General features: G+C 37.9%; 2 protein-coding genes across 2 annotated transcripts; both read left to right on the top strand.

The window, feature by feature from the left end:
- Positions 1-2,636, top strand: LOC306769774 (uncharacterized protein). The gene is made up of 2 exons (XM_079258478.1): positions 1-355; positions 1,409-2,636. The coding sequence occupies exons 1-2, from the start codon at positions 286-288 to the stop codon at positions 2,461-2,463; spliced, it is 1,125 nt and encodes a 374-aa protein (XP_079114604.1). The 5' UTR covers positions 1-285; the 3' UTR covers positions 2,464-2,636.
- A 13,713-nt stretch (positions 2,637-16,349) lies between these two features.
- Positions 16,350-18,155, top strand: LOC306769908 (uncharacterized protein; the record flags this gene model as incomplete). Its single annotated transcript, XM_079258675.1, has 2 exons — positions 16,350-16,407; positions 16,986-18,155. 2 exons carry the CDS (start codon positions 16,350-16,352, stop codon positions 17,975-17,977), a joined length of 1,050 nt encoding a protein of 349 aa, XP_079114801.1. The 3' UTR covers positions 17,978-18,155.

The raw sequence follows: 18,155 nt of genomic DNA, 5'->3' as shown, positions 1-18,155 counted from the left end.
GTTCGCATCCTTCTTCTGTCATTGTGTTTAAACCAAGTGTTTATTTAGACGTTGGTATGTCTTTAAACGTTTCTGTATCGACTTCGCGCTGTTCACCATGTTCGTTGAAGTTATTAAATTATATGGCTCGTCTAGTTAGTAACAAAGCGTTAGCTTAGCATGTTAGCACCAGGTAAACAGACGATGACTGAACAACATGGGACCAGATCAACACTGCTGATGGAGAACAGGCTGTCTGGGGCTGATCATGTGTAGAAAATATTATCCTGCTGTGTTTGTGTGAAAATGTCCAAAGTCCGGATGCTGAGACCACCTGACAGTCCAGCTGGAGAGAGGCTGCTTTCTCAGCTATGTGGTAACCTACATGCTAATTTTGTGTATTACTGACCTTAATGATGTATTTAAAGACAACAAACATGTATGTTTATGGATGTAACCCTTGAAAGTCCCTGACCTAAAAGGTGTTTCAGAGCTGCCATTGAGGAAAAAAAAATGCCAGCAGAGATCTGCAATTCATGATTTTCTAATATATGCTAAATCTGGATCTATTAATACTTAACAAATAACTATTCTTATATGACCCTTATTGCTTTTGCCCAATACCAAGGTGCCTCCTGTGATTCAATCACAGCCAAATTTAGGCATACACATATACACAACTACAGTAGTAATGTGTAGATTACACATAACTACTATGTATGTGTCTTTGATGTGTTTTCCAGATGCACTGTGTGACGAAAGAAATAACATTTGTAACCATTTTACAGTCTTTTCAGAAGATTTTTAGGCTGAACAGTGGAACAGTGGTTAGCACTGTGGCCTTACAGCAAGAAGGTCACTGGTTCGATCCTTGGCTGGGGAGGGGTTTGGTCAGTGGCCCCCACTGTGTGGAGTTTGCATGTTCTCCTCGTGTATGCGTGGGTTCTCTCCAGGTACTCCGGCTTCCTCCCACCATCCAAAGACATGCATGTTAGGTTAATTGGTCACTCTAAATTGCCCCTAGGAAGGAGTGTGAGTGGTTGTGTGGCCCTGCGATGGACTGGCGAGCTGTCCAGGATGTACCCTGCCTGTTGCCCAAAGCCAGCTGGGATAGGCTCCAGCTTCCCCGTGACCCTGAATTGGATTAAGTGGTTTAGAAAATGAATGATGAAGATTTTTATCCTATGTGATTATAGAAATAACATTTGTGACCATTTTACAGTGAATCTTTTGATGCTCATCACTTAAATCATGATGACAAATGGGACATTGGATAAAAATCTATTGGACAGAATGAACAGTTGATTTCTTTTTATTATAAAATTCAGGGTTGATCAAATGTATATGTCAATATATTCACTGCTGGGGAAAAAAGGAAGTGTTTTTTTAAAATAAGATGTTAAGATACCTGTGTTTTTGTTTCATGCAGATGTCCAACAGCTGCTGGTGATCAAAGAAGAGTTTATTCCTGAACAGCAGAACTGGAGTTCCAGTCTGGACCAGGAAGACCCAAAATCTCATATTAAAGAGGAAGAAGAAGAGACTGATATCGCAGAGTTCACTGTCATTCCTGTTACTGTGAAAAGTGAAGATGAGGAAGAGACACCTCAGACCTCACAACTTCATCACAGTTGGAATGAGGCGAACAGAGACTCACTTGGAGAACCAGAAGCAGAAGACAAATCTTCAGAGACTGATGTCAGCGATGGAAACTGGGAAGAGAGCAGTGAACCTCAGTCAGGTTTGAAAGACAGCAAAGTCACTGAAGGTGACGGATGTGACAGTAAGAAGTTACACAGCTGCACCGAATGTCTTAAAACATTCACACGCAGAGCTAATCTGTTAAGGCACAAGAGCATCCACACGACAGAAATGCCCTTCAGCTGCTCCCTTTGCAAGGCATCATTTAAAACCAAACGAGTTTTAATTCAGCACAAAGAAATTCACAGCGACAAGAAACCTTTCAGCTGCTCCGTCTGTGGACGATGCTTTAGAAGGAAAGACTGTTTAACTCATCACATGAGATGTCACACAGGAGAAAAACCTTTCAGCTGCGCCTTCTGTGGGGCAACTTTCAAATGGAAAAATGCTTATATGGAACATACAAGAATCCACACAGGAGAAAAACCTTTCACCTGCACTGTTTGTTCAGCAGCTTTCAGGCGAAAACAGGATTTTGTTGAACATTCAAAAATTCACAGTGGTAAAAAGCCTTTCAGCTGTTCAGTCTGTGGTCGAAGCTTCAGCAAGGTGGCGTATTTGACTTGCCACATGAGATGTCACAAAGGAGAAAGACCTTTCATCTGCTCCGTCTGTGATGCGGCTTTTCAGAGGAAATACACTTTAGTGCAGCACATGAGAACACACACTGGAGAGAAGCCTTTTGGCTGCAGTACCTGCGATAAAAAATTTAGTCGCATGTCCATAGCCAAAGCTCATCAGCAGCACTGTCCAAGAATCTGCAGTGATTTAAACCAAGTGTGAACTTAAGCTGTGTCTCAATCAACATATCTGTGCATTTGATTATACTAAAATATCATTCTAATTGCATTTTTTTATTATAATCTGTTACAATAACCCTTAAGTAATGCACTATTTATTTATTCGTTTATTTATTTATTTATTGTCTGCTTGAGCAAATATAGAAGCTGTTTCTGAAGGACATAATGGTAACATTACAGGAAACCACACAACTCTGCTCTGTCTAATTTTGACTGTTCTAATGAACAATGTTGATGAAACTGAGGAAGAGGTGCTGCATACTGAAACCACATAAGAGGTTTATTTATTTATTTTTTTAAGCAGCACAGTGGATAGTTCAAGCAACAGATTAAAAGTCTGATCTGTTTTGGGTAAAAACAATAAATGAAAGAAAATTTGAGTAAGAAAAATATAGTAAGAGTCATGCTCTTAGGATTGGGAATATTTTTGTACACTTGTATTTGAGAATTTCAGAATGTCAGGACTGATCAGACAGGTAAGTCTTTGTGTCCGAGTCCAAAATTGATAAATTCAGATCAGAGCTAAACTCAGTAAGAACCCCCAACTTTTACACAGTCATTTTAAGTGGAATTTATTCTAATGAATTTTTTCTCATTGCACTCAAAGGCAAAATATTGCCAAATTTTTAACCAGAAAAGGGGCCTCACAGACATTGGGTTTATTTTCTCTTTCCTTCTATGTTGTACAAAGAGCATTAAGTATAGAGAGTGCTGCATCTGAAACAAGGCAATTTTACTGCTGCAAAGGTACATCTACAACTCTGTTGTAATTATTGTCAAATCTATAGAGCCAACAAGGAGATATAATATTGTTCATAATGGCCCAATTTCTGAGATTTATGTAATTTAAAATGTCACTGTCATACAAAAACTTCCAAATGTTGGTGATGAAAATCAGCAACTGGTCTCAGACACTGTAGTACATATGCCACGCCCGTACGTGACACAAAAGACCAGGCGCATGCGCATTAACTGATGTAAACAAAACACACGAGGATTTTGCCCAACATTAGCAAACACTAACAAGAATTGACAGGAAGGTGAAAAGAAGAAGAAAACCCCGCTACTCAATTTCTGGCAGGTAAAATCTCTGTTTTTATGGCTTGAATCCACCTTAAAAGGGCATGGGGGTGGTTGTAAGTAAATTGTTGGTCGAAGACCTGTATAATATGATTCTCTTTTATGAACTGCAGTCATATAAGGTAAATTATTTGCTTTATTAATCAATATATGCTCTAAAATCACTTTCTGGCAGGCAAAATCTCTGTTTTTATGACTTGAATTCACCTTAAAAGACATGGGGGTCGTTGAAAGTAAGTATTTGGTCAAAAACCTGTATAATATGATTCTCGTCCATGAACTGAAGTATGAACTAAAGTCAAAATATTAATTTTATAAGCAATATATGAGCTGTAATCACTTTCTGGCAGGCAAAATCTCTGTTTTCACGGCTCAAATCCACCTTAAAAGGAAATGGGGGCTGGTTGTAAGTAAGTATTTGGTCCAAGACCTGTATAATATGATTCTCTTCTATGAACTGTACACATAAAGTAAAATATTAGCTTTAATAAGCAATATATGATCTGTAATCAATTTCTGGCAGGCAAAATCTCTGTTTTTATGACTTAAATCCACCTTGAAAGGGCACGGGGTAGATGTAATAACACTTGAAATCAGGCTTTTTGAGGATCTTTGAAGATTCCACATTTTATTGGCAAAAATACACCATCATTGATTGTTTATAATAATTCATGGACATCATTTGAAATGATACTGTAGTGTTCTCCACATAAATAAATGAATAAATTACATTAATTGGTCTTTACATCATAAATGCAAACAAGCATAAATCAAACTCATAACCAGAAGAGTGAAGCAGCAACATGCGTGAATATCGTTTCTGTTCAGCACATTTCTTCGTTGCACTTGTTAATCAGTTAAAGCACTAACGTGTAGCAAAAACATACTTTCTTTGTTAAAATTGGCCCGATGTCACCGGTCATGTCGGTTTTGCAGTAAGAGGAAAAGCAGCAGATATGAGACAACGAGAGAATCTGAGCGACACGGCTTTAACAGTCAGCTTGTGCGCTCCCGTGGCTGTTTAATCCATTTCTGGGAGACAGTCACTTTATGGCACAACACCTGTTAGTGATCTGGGCTAATGCAATACAGTAAATACTGGACAAAGTTAATTCAGGTGACTTTTTCACTGTTAATTACTCATCAGGCCAAAATTGCTTTTCATCATTTTTCACCATTCTGACCACAATGGTGCTTTACAACTTTGTGGACCAGTTGTCACACACAAACATAAATTAGTGTTGCGCAATGTATAGCAGAATTGGTAATAATGAAGTGGCTGATTGTACTTGTTTAGGTTTTGTATTTTTCGATGACAATAAAAACAAGGTAGCAAAAACATAGCTGTAACCAAGTTTATTCCAAAACCAGTGACCTTCTTGCTGTGAGGCCACAGTGCTAACCACTGGGCCACCGTGCAGCCCTGACATGATTCAGGGATCTTCAATGTTCAAAGGAGCCTGAAATAAACTCAGAGGTGGGAAAGGAATCTTTTCTTCCCGTTATTGAAGTGTACTGTGACCTTGTATATAATATTTGTTTTGCTCAGTAAAAATGTCAGTAAGGTACACTACTAAAATAAATAAATGAAATAAAGGGCACATATAATCATAAAACTCACTCAGTGGCCAAAAACCATGATCCTGTCTTTGTTCTCTGAGGTTGAGTTTGGGTCATGTTGGCATGTTGCCACTCACCACTAGCGGTAACATGTAGGTTGCAAACACTGCCTCATTAGTTGATGTTGAAGTGCACCTGATTCCAGGAGGGCATATCAATGCGCGCTGTGGCTAAAACGTTTGCTGCATCTCCCAGAACAGTATCGGGAGCATAAAGGAGATAATGGGAGATGTGACAGGACAATGCAGCAGGACCATGATCTGATTCTTTGTGCAAGGAAGAAGAGCACTGCCAGAGCCCTACAACACCTCCGACAGGCCACTAATGTGCATTTTTCTGTGAAGACTGAAACACTCCATGAGGGTGGTATGATGGGCCTAACCAGTAAGCAAAGGTCCCACTGGTGGGGATAAGAGAACGTTCTGATACCTCCAACATTCTCCAGCATAACCACTTTGGCAGTGAGTCAATAACGGTCTGTATATCCTTGGAAGGCTGCACAGACCTCCATGTGCTAGCCAGAAGTTCCCTGACTGCCACTAGGTACCAGCATGAGATCCTCAGAACCATTGTCAGACCATATGGTGTCACTGTCGGACCTGGGTTCCTTCTTATGTAGCTGGAGTATGTCAGCTGTTCCTGCATGATGAAGGCATGATTGATATGGACTGGTCTGCCTGTTCACCAGCCAGAATCCAATTGCGCACCTCTGGGACATCATGTCTCGTTCCATCCACTGCATGTTGCAGGCATCAAATTCAAAATGAGTCAATATTTACCAAAATACACCAAGGTTTAATTTGAACATCAAATACCTTGTCTTTGTAGTGTATTCAGTTAAAGAGGTTCAAAAGGATTTGCAAATCAATGTATTCTGTTTTTATTTACGTTATACACAACTTGTTGGAATTGCGGTTGACACTTTTCATGGCAAAGTCAGTAACATCTGATAATAAGGTACTTAAATCTTTGGCAATAAGTGACTTTATGTGTAGCACGCTATCAGTCTGTAGCTTGTTTTCAGTGCATCCAAATCACTTGCAGAGTTCTATTTAAAATATACTGTTGTAATACATTTATTAGACATTTGTTATTCAACATCATCTCTGTCATGGCAAAGAAGATGTCTCTTCATTAAAACACCCTTTTCTTTATCTTTTAACTGTCTACACCATTTCTCACCTGTCACCTGTCTACACCATCTCACCTTAAAACATATAGTGTAGTGAGCCCTTATGGCAACCAGATGGAGCTCCAACAGAAGGTTAGCTGGCTCTGAATGCTCCCAATCACTAATAAGTAAGAGAAACCAGGTGTGTTTGTAAACACCAATGAATACTTGGGTGAGCACAGAGACATGGCTGGTGAGTTTGGAGTTTTCATTTAAAGTCTATTTTTGAAATAATACATTGAGTGAACTTGATTCTAAAAGTCTTTTTAAGTTAAAAAGTTAAAAGTTAAGTTATTTATAAGAAACTAAAGGCCTGTGATGCCATGGGTAAATTGTTTGTGGGTCACAGCCAGCAACATTATTTGCCTGATAGAGTGGGAGAGGCTATGTTTATTTTGGCTAGTTATAAATATGTATCTTTAGTAACTTAAGTACAGTAGTTAAAACAGTACGAGCTAAAAACATTGTAAATATGATTTGTAAACATTGTAAACATTGGAAATATTTTAAAAAAAGATGGTAAAAGACCTGAGGTTAAAAACAAATGTAAATTGAAATATATAAATACTCTGTTTAAGCTAAGAGCATGAATGCATGAATGATTGGCTAAAAAATTGCTTGAATTTAAGTTTAAAACATTAAACTTTAAGTTTAAAATGTTAAACAATTAAAAATTTAAATTAGATAAAAACATTAAGATTATATATTAAGACAGAATTAAAATCAATCTGATTTCATGACTAAAATTTTTATGCTTTCTATTATTTAAAAAGTTTATAAAAACACGTACAGAAATAAATACACAGTTAAAAATATAAATAGAAATATATAAATATGAGGTAAAAACAATGAGGTAAAAACTATTTTCTAATTTTTCCTATTTAATTTCTTTAAGGTTTTCAACCTGCTGAAACTTCAAAATAAAGTTTTCAAAGAAGCTGAGTTGGCCTCGCGTCCTCTGTTGCTCTACCAGTCCTATCAAGCGGGACAATCATTTTTTTTAACACAAGCTTGACAATCTCTTCCCACAAAAGGTAAATCCAAACCTCAGATAATTATCTGTATGTTCTCAGGTCATCTCTTGTCTGGGCTTAGTCTCATCGGCTAAAAAAATCACCAGCAGATGTTGCCTCTTGCATATTCACCAGTGGTTTCTGATGGGATGGATGTTTTTCTTGTGTTTGATAAGATTTTATGGTTAACTTGCAAAAGCTTCCATTTTCTGTCAACAGTGTCCATAAAGTTGTCATTATACCAAACTGATCTGAGTAGTTGATCACCCCCCACCAACAATCGGTCTGTTTTATTTATTTTACATAAGAAATCTTCTTTTTAAATAAGACTGGTGCATTCATGTTTGTGTTTTACATTTGTTCTCACATTTATTCTTACCATTTTTATTAAAGAAGGAAAAAAACAGCTGCCTGTAAAATAAGCTGAAATTGACTAAAGTAATAATAAATAAAAGTTTTTTGAAAATCAATACATTATTTTCTAAATCTGGTTCAATACAAATATTTCTTTTTAAAAGCAAACAAATAAGATAATTTATCACATATTACATCAGTCATAAACTAATATTTTGTTGAACAATCCTTTAATGTTTCCGCTACAGTCAGGTGTTTTCTGTTCCTCTCAGTCAGACTTCTGCACCTGTTGACATGTATTTTGTCCCACTGTTCAACAAAAAAGTGCTCTAATTTGTTCAGGACCAATTTGTTTGTTTTTTCCTTCTTTAACTCAATTAAATGAAAAAAACAATGTCTTATATTACTAAATTATATTTTTGCAGATTTTTAGTTATTGTTCCTTTTTTAAGTCTCCAGTTATTTGAGTGACTGTTGTAAATTCAGCCTTTTCTTTAATGAAAGGATATGAATACATATGAGCACAACTGTACATATTAGACAGCTGGTAACTTAGTGTCTCAGCCAACCACAGGGAGCCTGACAGAGACAGCATGCAATGCTTTGTGATGATCACACAAGTAAGCGGGGTGGATCCTACTCCTTCTGTGCAGGGGGCTTTAGGGAACTGGTCTAACTGGTCTGCGGTGGGTAAAGTGGTATCCAGCTTGACATAGTCCCTGTGTCACTGAATGTGTGCAGTTCTGACTGAAATATAATCAATCTGTTTAATTAATATCAATGTACACTTATATTTCTGATTTAAAAGAATTATATATACATATATGAGAATTTAAAAAAAAATGAAATTAGAGTAGTACAAAAATACAAAACAAAAGAAAAAGCATCGCAGCTCTTACGTTGAAGGCTGGTCAGACGACCATCGCAGCCCACTAAGTTATTTTCACGTCGCAGCTGCAGCTATGAAAACACACTCCAGCATCCTTCTTTCGCTGTGTTTTTATCTCCTGTATGATCTAAACCTTCTATCTTCTGCACCATCCTTAAGCATCTCAATGGACTTTGTACTCTATACACAATTTATGAATCTGTTTAATTAAATAATGGGCTGCAAAGCGTTAGCTTAGCTCGCTAGTTAGAGGCGCAGGAAGTCCTCAGCACGTCGACTCAAGCCGTCTGTTTGATGGAGACAAGACTGCTACATGACGGAGTCTGTGGAGAACAAGTTGCTGCTGGGATTGTGTGAAAATGTCTGAAATCCAGATGGTGTTGGAGAACAGACAGCTAACTGTAGAGGAGAAACCAGGCAGTCCAAGTGGAGAGCAGCTGTTCTCTCAGCTTGGTGGTGAGCATATCCTTATATTTAATAATTTCCATATCATTTGATAAAGATCAAGTCTGAAATCGATCCTATGCACGAATTGCAATCATGAATGGATATTTGCCTCTAATATTTAACAGAGCAAAGTGGTAGTTTAACATATACTGTGTACATTTATATGCAAACAAATGAATGTGCAACAGCTGTGTGCAGCACTTAGTAACTTACGTGCAATAAAACATGAGCAAAACCAGAGGACTTTACAGTTTATTCTAGCTATATGAAGTAGACCATGCTCACAACCTCTGTCAGATGTTTCAGAGTCTGATGGCAGTGTGAAATAGTCCATCCTGGGGCTTTTGTGGTTCCTTGAGGATGGACACAGCTCTACTCTGGACTATACAGTCGTAGATACAGTAGTAGTGGAGGCATTCAATTCAATTTAATTCAATTCAAATTTTTATATATATATATATATATATATATATATATATATATATGTATATAAAACACAACCTCCGTTGACCAAAGTGCTGAACAAAATTAAAATAATATCAATAAAACTATCTTTGGTTTAAAAGAAAATACAATCTGGACAACAGGTAAACACAGTAAAATCAGGTAAAAAAAACAAACAAAACCCAAAACAATAAAAAAAAAGTAAGAAAAAAAAATCAGTAGACAAGTAAATAAAAAAAATGATAAAAAGCTAAGTTTTAAATGCCTCAGAAAGTCATGATGGTCAAGATGCTTTCAACGGTACTTTAAAAGCCTCCTCGGGAAGTACAACCTCTGCTAAGCCCTCTTAACCAACCTGGTGATAAGTGTCCAAGTGAACTCTCCCCTAAAGTAGACATATACAACTGCTTTCCTCTCAACTTCAAGCTCCTAAATGACCACTGGCCAATAAGGTCTCATTCCTCATGTCCGATGTCATCTTTTTCATCTTGTCTGTTGAGAGTGAGGTTGTTGTCCTCATGTCATGACAGGAAACTGTCCAGTTCTCTCCTGCAGGCCTCGTCGTCCCAGCCAGTGACTTGTCCAAAATAGACAACAAGACCCAATTGAAAAAAAAATGGGAGAAATTTAAACAAATATGCTAAAATAAAATAAATCATTTTTTTCACAATATGATCCAGTATGTTTTATTGAAGTAAACTGTGCAGGCTTTGACATGAATTGTTTCAGACATATTATCTTTCCAAATGACTGAAATATCATTTCATCATCATGATAGAGCTGTGAAGATATGTGCAAATACAAATTTCTGTATTACAGTAACTATCTTGCTATCTAAAAAAAATTCAACATGTATCAAAAACGGAAAAAGCAAAAATGACAGTTTTGTACAAATAATGTTATATTTCCTTTATGGGTCAATCTTAAACGATATTGTTTTAGCTATTTTTATTTTAAAAAATATATACTATATACGTATATATACACAGTTGGACTTTAAGTACATGTCTATAACATTTAAATAATGTTTTGCATGACTATAATAATCATAAGGACTGATCGGGGAATGATCTGGATCTGGAATATCTGGTGCCACATGTTGGAGTGTATTTTCAGTGTCCTCAAGTTGAATTATGCAGAAGCAAAAAACTAGATCTTAACATTTTTTATGCAGAACAATAAAACACATCGACATTTAGAAATAAGATTTCATGTGTGTAATCCATGCATGAAGGGATCAAAGACAAAGTGGAGTCATTGCTAACTTTCTAGCATTCATTTTACTGACTAGTTAGCAACGGAGGGTTGATTCTCATTTCAGCTGCATGTCATCTCTGCTGTGTTCATTCAGGAGACTGCAGGACTCTTGTCTGTGGACAGTTGAAACGATGGAGCCAGGGCTCCCTCTGCTAGACATGTCACAGTCTTGTTAAATTTAATCCAAAGCTTTGCTTGCATTATTTGGTTTGCCAAATGATTTTATGTTTATATAATGAATCTCTTCATATATGCTGCTGCTGGTGTACAGGACCAGTCAAAGGTTTCAAAAGCTTTGTCTAATAATGTTAATCTTAAAATATAAATAAGTACATAAATAAGTACTTGTGTTTTATACAGTGTGTATATGAGTAAATATTGGTTTTTGAACTAAAAATTTGGACTTATAACCAGAAATCCGACAGAAACTGTGCGTTATGGCTTAATGTTAAATGTTTTGAGGATGTTTTACTTCGAGGCTCCAACTTTAAACACCACCGAGCAGAAGGATTTTTCATGGCCGAATTGGCAGATGAAATAACCCTTCAGAGGAGGCAGAAAACAATAAGGGCTTGGAAGTCTTAAACTCTTCTTACATAGCAGTTCAAACTACAAAAACACTACTTTGGTAATTCACACACCAAATATACATGGCGATATATCTTGCCTGCTCTAGGATTTATATCTACACATTGGATAAATTGTCTGACTACGTTGTCTGTCTTAATCAAACTTCATCTATAACTTGTCTGGTTTTGTGTATCCTGCAGATGTCCAGCAGCTTTTGGTGATCAAAAAGGAGATTCATCCTGAGAAGCAGAACTCGAGTCCCAGTTTGGACCATGAAAATCTAAAACCCCCAGAGGTAAAAGAGGAACTGGAGGAGGCTGATATAGTAGAGTTTACTTTCAGTCCTGTCCTCATAAAGGGTGAAGAGAATGAGGAGAAACCTCAGTCCTCACAGGTTAATCACAACCACACTAAGGAGAACAAAGATTCTGTGGAAGAACCAGAAGCAGATCCAGACTCAGATTCTGAAGACAACACTTCTGAGTCTTCAGAGACCGACATCAGCGATGGAAACTGGGAGGAGAGCAGCGAACCTGCATCAAGTTCAAACTCCGTGAAACTTTGTAAAGTTCCTGCAGATGATGCAAGATGTGATCCTAACACGAAAATACACCAGTGTACTGAATGTAGTAAATCATTTGAATACAGGTCACGTTTGTTAAAACATATGAGAATCCACACCGGAGAAAAACCATTCAGCTGCTCCGTCTGTAAAGCAGCGTTTACATGGAAACACTCCTTCGTGCAGCACATGAGAATCCACACCGGAGAAAAACCTTTCAGCTGCTCCATCTGTGGTCGCAACTTCAGGAGAAGGGAAGGTTTAACGCGACACGTGAGATCTCACGCTGGAGGAAAACCTTACAGCTGCCCCGTCTGTAACGAAGCTTTTACATGGAAACATGATCTGGTGCAACACACGAAAATACACACAACAGAAACGTTCAGCTGCTCTGTTTGTAAGGAAGATTTTATATCAAAACACAATCTGGTCCAACACATGACAATCCATTCAGGAGAGAAACGTTTCAGCTGCTCGGTCTGCGAGGCCGCTTTTACACGCAAACACTCTTTTGTGCAGCACATGAGAATCCACACAGGGGAGAAACCGTTTACCTGTAGCGCCTGCGGCCAGAACTTCAGCAGAAAAAAACACCTAACGCGTCACCTGAGATCTCACGCGGGAGGGAAACCATTCAGCTGCTCCATCTGTGAGGAGTCTTTTACGTGGAAACAGGATATGGTGGAACACACAAAAACTCACATAAAAAAAACGTTCAGTTGCTCTGTTTGTAAAGCAGATTTTACATCCAAACACAACTTAGTGCTACACATGAGAACCCACACGGGAGAAAACCCCTTCACCTGCTTCGTTTGCCAGGCAGCCTTTAAGGTCAAAACCAATTTAGTGAAGCACATAAGGATCCACACTAAAGAAAAACGTTTCAACTGCTCTGTTTGCAAGGCAGCTTTTAGATCGAAACACAATTTAGTGCAACACATGAGAATCCACACTGGAGAGAAACCTTTCAGCTGCTCCATTTGCCATCGAGGCTTCAGCAGGAGGGAAGGAGTAACCCGTCACATGAGATGTCACACCGGAGAAAAACCTTATGCTTGCTCCGTCTGTAAGGCAACTTTTAAATGGAGTAATGCTTTTGCTGAACACACAAGAATCCACACAGGAGAAAAACCTTTCAGCTGCTACGTTTGCACGGCTGCTTTTAGAAAAAGAAACAGCTTATTGCAACACATGAGAATCCACACAGAAGATAAACCTTTCTGCTGCTCTGTTTGTGGTGTTGCTTTCAGAAGGAAACAGGATTTGGTGTATCACACCAAAGTCCATAGCAGCAAAAACAATTTCAGATGCTCCACTTGTAAGGTGGCTTTTAAGAGGAAAGACAGTTTAGAGTGTCACAAGAGAACCCACGTAGGGGAAAGGTCTTCCAGCTGTTCTGTTTGTAAGCTGGCCTGTAGAACCAGGAACAATTTGAAGACACATATTGGACTTCATGCTGGAGAGAAGTTGGACAGCTGCACAAAAAGATTAACTCAGCTGCCAGAGGTCAAAGTGCATCAGCAGCACTGTCCAGAAAGCTGCAGCGAGCCCAGCTGAGTTGGCTGCTACTAGTAATTTTTTAAAAAAATGGTAACGTGAGATTCCTACCCTCTTTTCTTAAAATAACTAATCCTGATAATTCTGCAACAAGCTGCACAGTCCAGAACACCGCTCAGTAGATGCACCCACTCTATAGGTCACCCATACATATGGGTGACCTATAGACCTATATAACAGTTTTTAGAACCTTGTAATTGAAAATATTACAGATAATTTATTAGATATTAACACAGAAATTATGCTGCTTTATAAATGCAAATTTTCAAATTCAAGTAAAAGAATGCTGTTTAACAAAAGAGATGGCGATTTAACAAAAAGAAAATGGAAAAAAAAATGTAGTTTTTAAAACATGAAGGAGAAAACCCTGCTGGAGCATGTCATCACCGATCAATTAGTCAGAATTGATTTTTATCAGGTATGACCCGATTGGGGGATTGTTGAACCGACCTGATTCATGGTGTCTTCCACCATGAAGCACATATGCAGACACCAAACTGAATGTCACTTTCCATTACCTTATCCTCTACAGTAGAGGGAAATCTTAGTCTTTCTGTCCTGGAAAGGCGTCCTCAACCATTTAATCATGATTTTTTATGGTTTTTTTTTTTTTAGCATTTGCACTTACAGAGCCCTTTTAAGTTCATGCAGTTTCAAAGACTAACATCTGAGTTTGGAAGTAACGAAGGTTTGTTCCTTTTATTTACTTAAGCAGTTATCTTAAACATTGTTGTACAGATTCGTATAATACACACTCAGAGGTTAGGTGGAATAAGTGTAAAAGCAACAAACAATTGCTGTACATGTAAGACCTCCGTCAAGACCTTTGTAAAAATAAAAGTGGCTCTTTAAAGAATCTCAAATAAAAACCACATTGTTTTTGTGATTCCATGTATTCTATGGGAGTGTTTGCATGTGAACGATGTGGAAAACAGTTGAAATAAAGGAAAACATACAAGATAATCAGTCATCTTGGTTTGTTCTTTATGAATCCACAGAGGCGTGGAAAACTGATATATTAAATTAAAAATGTCTGAATCACACTTCATTGAGCACGCTATTACAAAAATATAGTATATTGATACCAATAAAGTTTTTTAAAAAAATTTTACATTAATTTTGCCAGCAGAAACAACGCATTTATTAAGACTAGAAGTAGATTTTAGGGAAGAGAAATAAGCTCACTAAAGAGATCAAGTCAAAATGCTTGAGAGTAACAACAGATGTGTGCTAAAGCTGGGGTTAGGTAATCTCGCTCAGACATTTTTCTTTAACTCAGGGTGAAGTGGTTCCTCGTCCTGATAGTAGTCTGTACATTTTGTAATCATGAACAATAAGAAACATAGTTAGACTACTCAGTTTACTGTGAATCTGTAAAAACCTCTGACCAATCAAAACATTCGGGACGAATTGAAGTTGTTCATATTTCGTAAGCTTCTTCTCCTGTAGCGCATACCTGATAGCCACACCCCTGCATATGAATAGTGTGTTGGGATGAAAATACAAAGTAGTGAAGAAGAAACTTGGGAGGTAAACATGGCTGAGAAAAGGGAAGGATTTTTCCCGACCCGGCTCAGTTTATTAACCTCCTCTCGCTAAACAGCCGAGAGAAAAAATTGTTCGTTGAAAAAGCTGCGAACTAGAAAAGCACTCGGTAAGCACAAACCTCTACCAAGGCCTTTAGAAAATTCCTGGATCCAAACGGTGATCCAAATAATCACCGAAATTAAATCAGTTCTTCTTTTTCACATTACCAACAACTTCTGAAAATTTAATTAAAATCCGTCAATAACTTTTTGAGTTTTCTTGAACACAAACAGATAAACGCGGGTGAAAACATAACCTCCTTGGCGGAGGGAAGAAAAAAGCCTTGGATCATGTAAGGAGCAAAACCAAAGGGGGAGGAGCCAAGACAGGGTGACACTTTCAGATCTCGCTAGCTCCCCAACATTACCTACCCCAGCTTTAAATGCCACCAGTAGCTATGGAAAGATCACTGCTGTATCCTATCCTGCAAGTTTAGACTCCGTTGTGTTTGTTGAGCTGGATCCTTGTGAAAATGAAAAAAAAAACAAAAACCCTGCAGAACAGTTGTTCTTAAATGATCTTTTGATTTTTTTTTCTTTCACATGATCAGAGAGAAAAAGGAGATCTTTTAGTGTCTAATGATATTATTGTATCCCATGACTTATGACCCAGCCTTCAGTCTTTGCAGACACATCGATGTACTGTTGACATTAATGTGAATGGCAAAAATGATGCATCATCCATGAAGAGAAACTGATACTTAATTTTTAACAGCCCAGTAAACGAAACCATATACATATATCATGCAAAACTCCTCCCAGGTTGGGTGGGTGGCTGTTCATCTCTCAAACTTGGGTTCTCTACCAGAGTCCTGGGAGCTTGAGGGTCCTATGCAGTATCTTAGCTGCACTATTCTGGACAGAGATGTCTGATGTCTCAGCAGGTATCTGTTGGAAATGGGCTATTGGACATACAGTACAAAAAAAATGTTCTCCCTCCAAACACTGCCTGGGGGAATTGCAATTGGAGCTTTTATTTTGGAGCTTTTATTTTAAAATCCAGCAGGAAGTGTCACCTGCCAGCCAGCGGAAGCAGTCCACAGGTAGCAACATCCGCTACATGAACATGTTTTTTATATTTTAATTTACTTAACGTCAAAAACTGAGTGAGTTCTCCGAGTCGGATCAACATGTCTTTTCGGATTCTGTGTTGTTAATTTAGTATCTGGATGTATTTTCTTAACTTAGCTTCACACAGCTGCAGATTTGGGGTTAGCATGTTAGCTGGAGGCAGACTGATCGGACTGGAGCGACACAGCAAACCAGTCTGATGGAGAGCAGACTGGGAGGGGAAATGCTGATATGATAGCGGTGAGAAAATGTCACAAGTTCAGGTGCAGAGACCGACTTCTGCAAAGGAATCAGACACCAGCTTTGGTAACCATGTTTTTTTTTTTCCTTCTATTTGATGCTTTTTATGTCATTTTATTTATTGAAATGTGAATTTAATTAGAAAAAATTAACGTTAAAAACTTCAATTTGGTTATAATATAAATATGATTCACAAATAGCTTTCTTCTTAGATAAAGGGCACACTTATTTAATTTATTTATTTATTTGGCAGATGGAAAATAACCATTTGGTTTACTTTGGAAATTTTAAATGAATCTTTATTAATGTACAATGCTCCTGTCAAATAAACTAAATAAATAAAATAAATAAATGAACAGTAGTTTATACATGATTCAGTTAGGTAAAAAAGTCTAAATATATGCTTGTAGGGTTAGGACCTGTTTATTTCCTGCTTCATTTGTCCACCAACTGTACAAAGCAGTTTTTATTATCATATTTTTCTCATTCTGCTTTCAGAAAACAATTTAAGATTGACATTGTAATGAAACATGGTCCATTCCATTTATATCTTTTCCAAAAGTCATTGATTTATAAATATGTTGAATAAAGTCTGTGATGACTTTTAGTTCAAAGTACTTCCATAATGTTTTGATTTCCTGCAGACGTCCAGCAGCTGTCAGTGATCAAAGAGGAGCCTCTTCTTGAGCAACAGAACTGGAGTCTGGATACAGACCATGAGGACTCAATGCTCCAACACATTAAGCAAGAGGATGAAGAGGCAGACATCATAAAGTTCACATTCATTCCTGTCTCTGTTAAGAGTGAAGATGATGAAGAGGAACCTCAGTCTTCACAGCTTTACCAGAACCAGACAGCGGAGAACAGAAACTGTGTGGAAGATCCAGATGAATGTGTGCAATCTGACACTCAAAACAAGGTGTCTGAGTCCTCGGAGACAGATGTCAGCGATGGGGGCTGGGGGGAAAGTGGTGCAATTCAGTCTGGTTTAAGCTCTGGTGATGTTAACTGTAATACTGGTAAGAAATTACACACCTGTGGTGACTGTGGTAAAACATTCAGCCGCAGGGGCCGTCTGGTTGGGCACAAGAGGATCCACACCGGAGAAAAACCATACAGCTGCTCTGTCTGTAATGCAGCTTTCACATGGAAAAACGCCTATGTAGAACACACAAGGATTCACACTGGAGAACGACCTTTCAGCTGCTCTGTCTGTAATGCAACTTTTAAAAGGAAATATACTTTAGTACAACACTTGAGAACCCACACAGGAGAGAAACCGTTCAGCTGCTCCATCTGCGGACAAAGCTACAGACACAGCGTGGGTCTAAGCCGTCATATGAGGAGTCACACAGGAGAAAAACCTTACACCTGCAACTTCTGTGAAGCAACATTTAAATGGAAAAATGCTTTTGTGGAGCATACAAGAATCCACACAGGAGAGAAACCTTTCAGCTGCACCCTCTGTGAGGCAGCTTTTAGAAGGAAACAGGATTTTGTCAACCATACCAGAGTCCACAGTGGAGAAAAGGCTTTTAACTGTTCAGTTTGTGGTCAAGGTTTTAGTAAAACTATATATTTAACTTCTCATATGAGATGTCACGAAGGACAAGATCATTTCAGTTGCTCTGTTTAAAAAAAATGTGCTTTCAAAAGACAATAAAATTATAATGATGATCATGAGATGCCACACAAGAGAACAAAGTTTCAGCTGCAGTGACTGAAGTTGATGTGAGATAAACGGCTGCTACATCTCTGCATCTTTTCTTACAGAGAATTAATCAAAGCAGTGAATTTGAATTAATTAATTTAAG

Source organism: Telmatherina bonti (genome assembly GCF_933228915.1).
Source record: "Telmatherina bonti genome assembly, chromosome: 19".
Lineage (NCBI taxonomy): Eukaryota > Metazoa > Chordata > Actinopteri > Atheriniformes > Telmatherinidae > Telmatherina > Telmatherina bonti.
The sequence above is the reverse complement of the archived record's forward strand: the minus strand, read 5'-3'. Positions and strand labels throughout refer to the sequence as shown.

What these genes read in the sequence shown, in the direction of transcription:
- LOC306769774 (XM_079258478.1), top strand. Translation starts at nt 286, where the DNA reads ATGTCCAAAGTCCGGATGCTGAGACCACCTGACAGTCCAGCTGGAGAG. An exon ending in GCTGCTTTCTCAGCTATGTG is followed by an intron (nt 356 to 1,408) that starts GTAACCTACATG and finishes TGTTTCATGCAG; the next exon opens with ATGTCCAACAGCTGCTGGTG.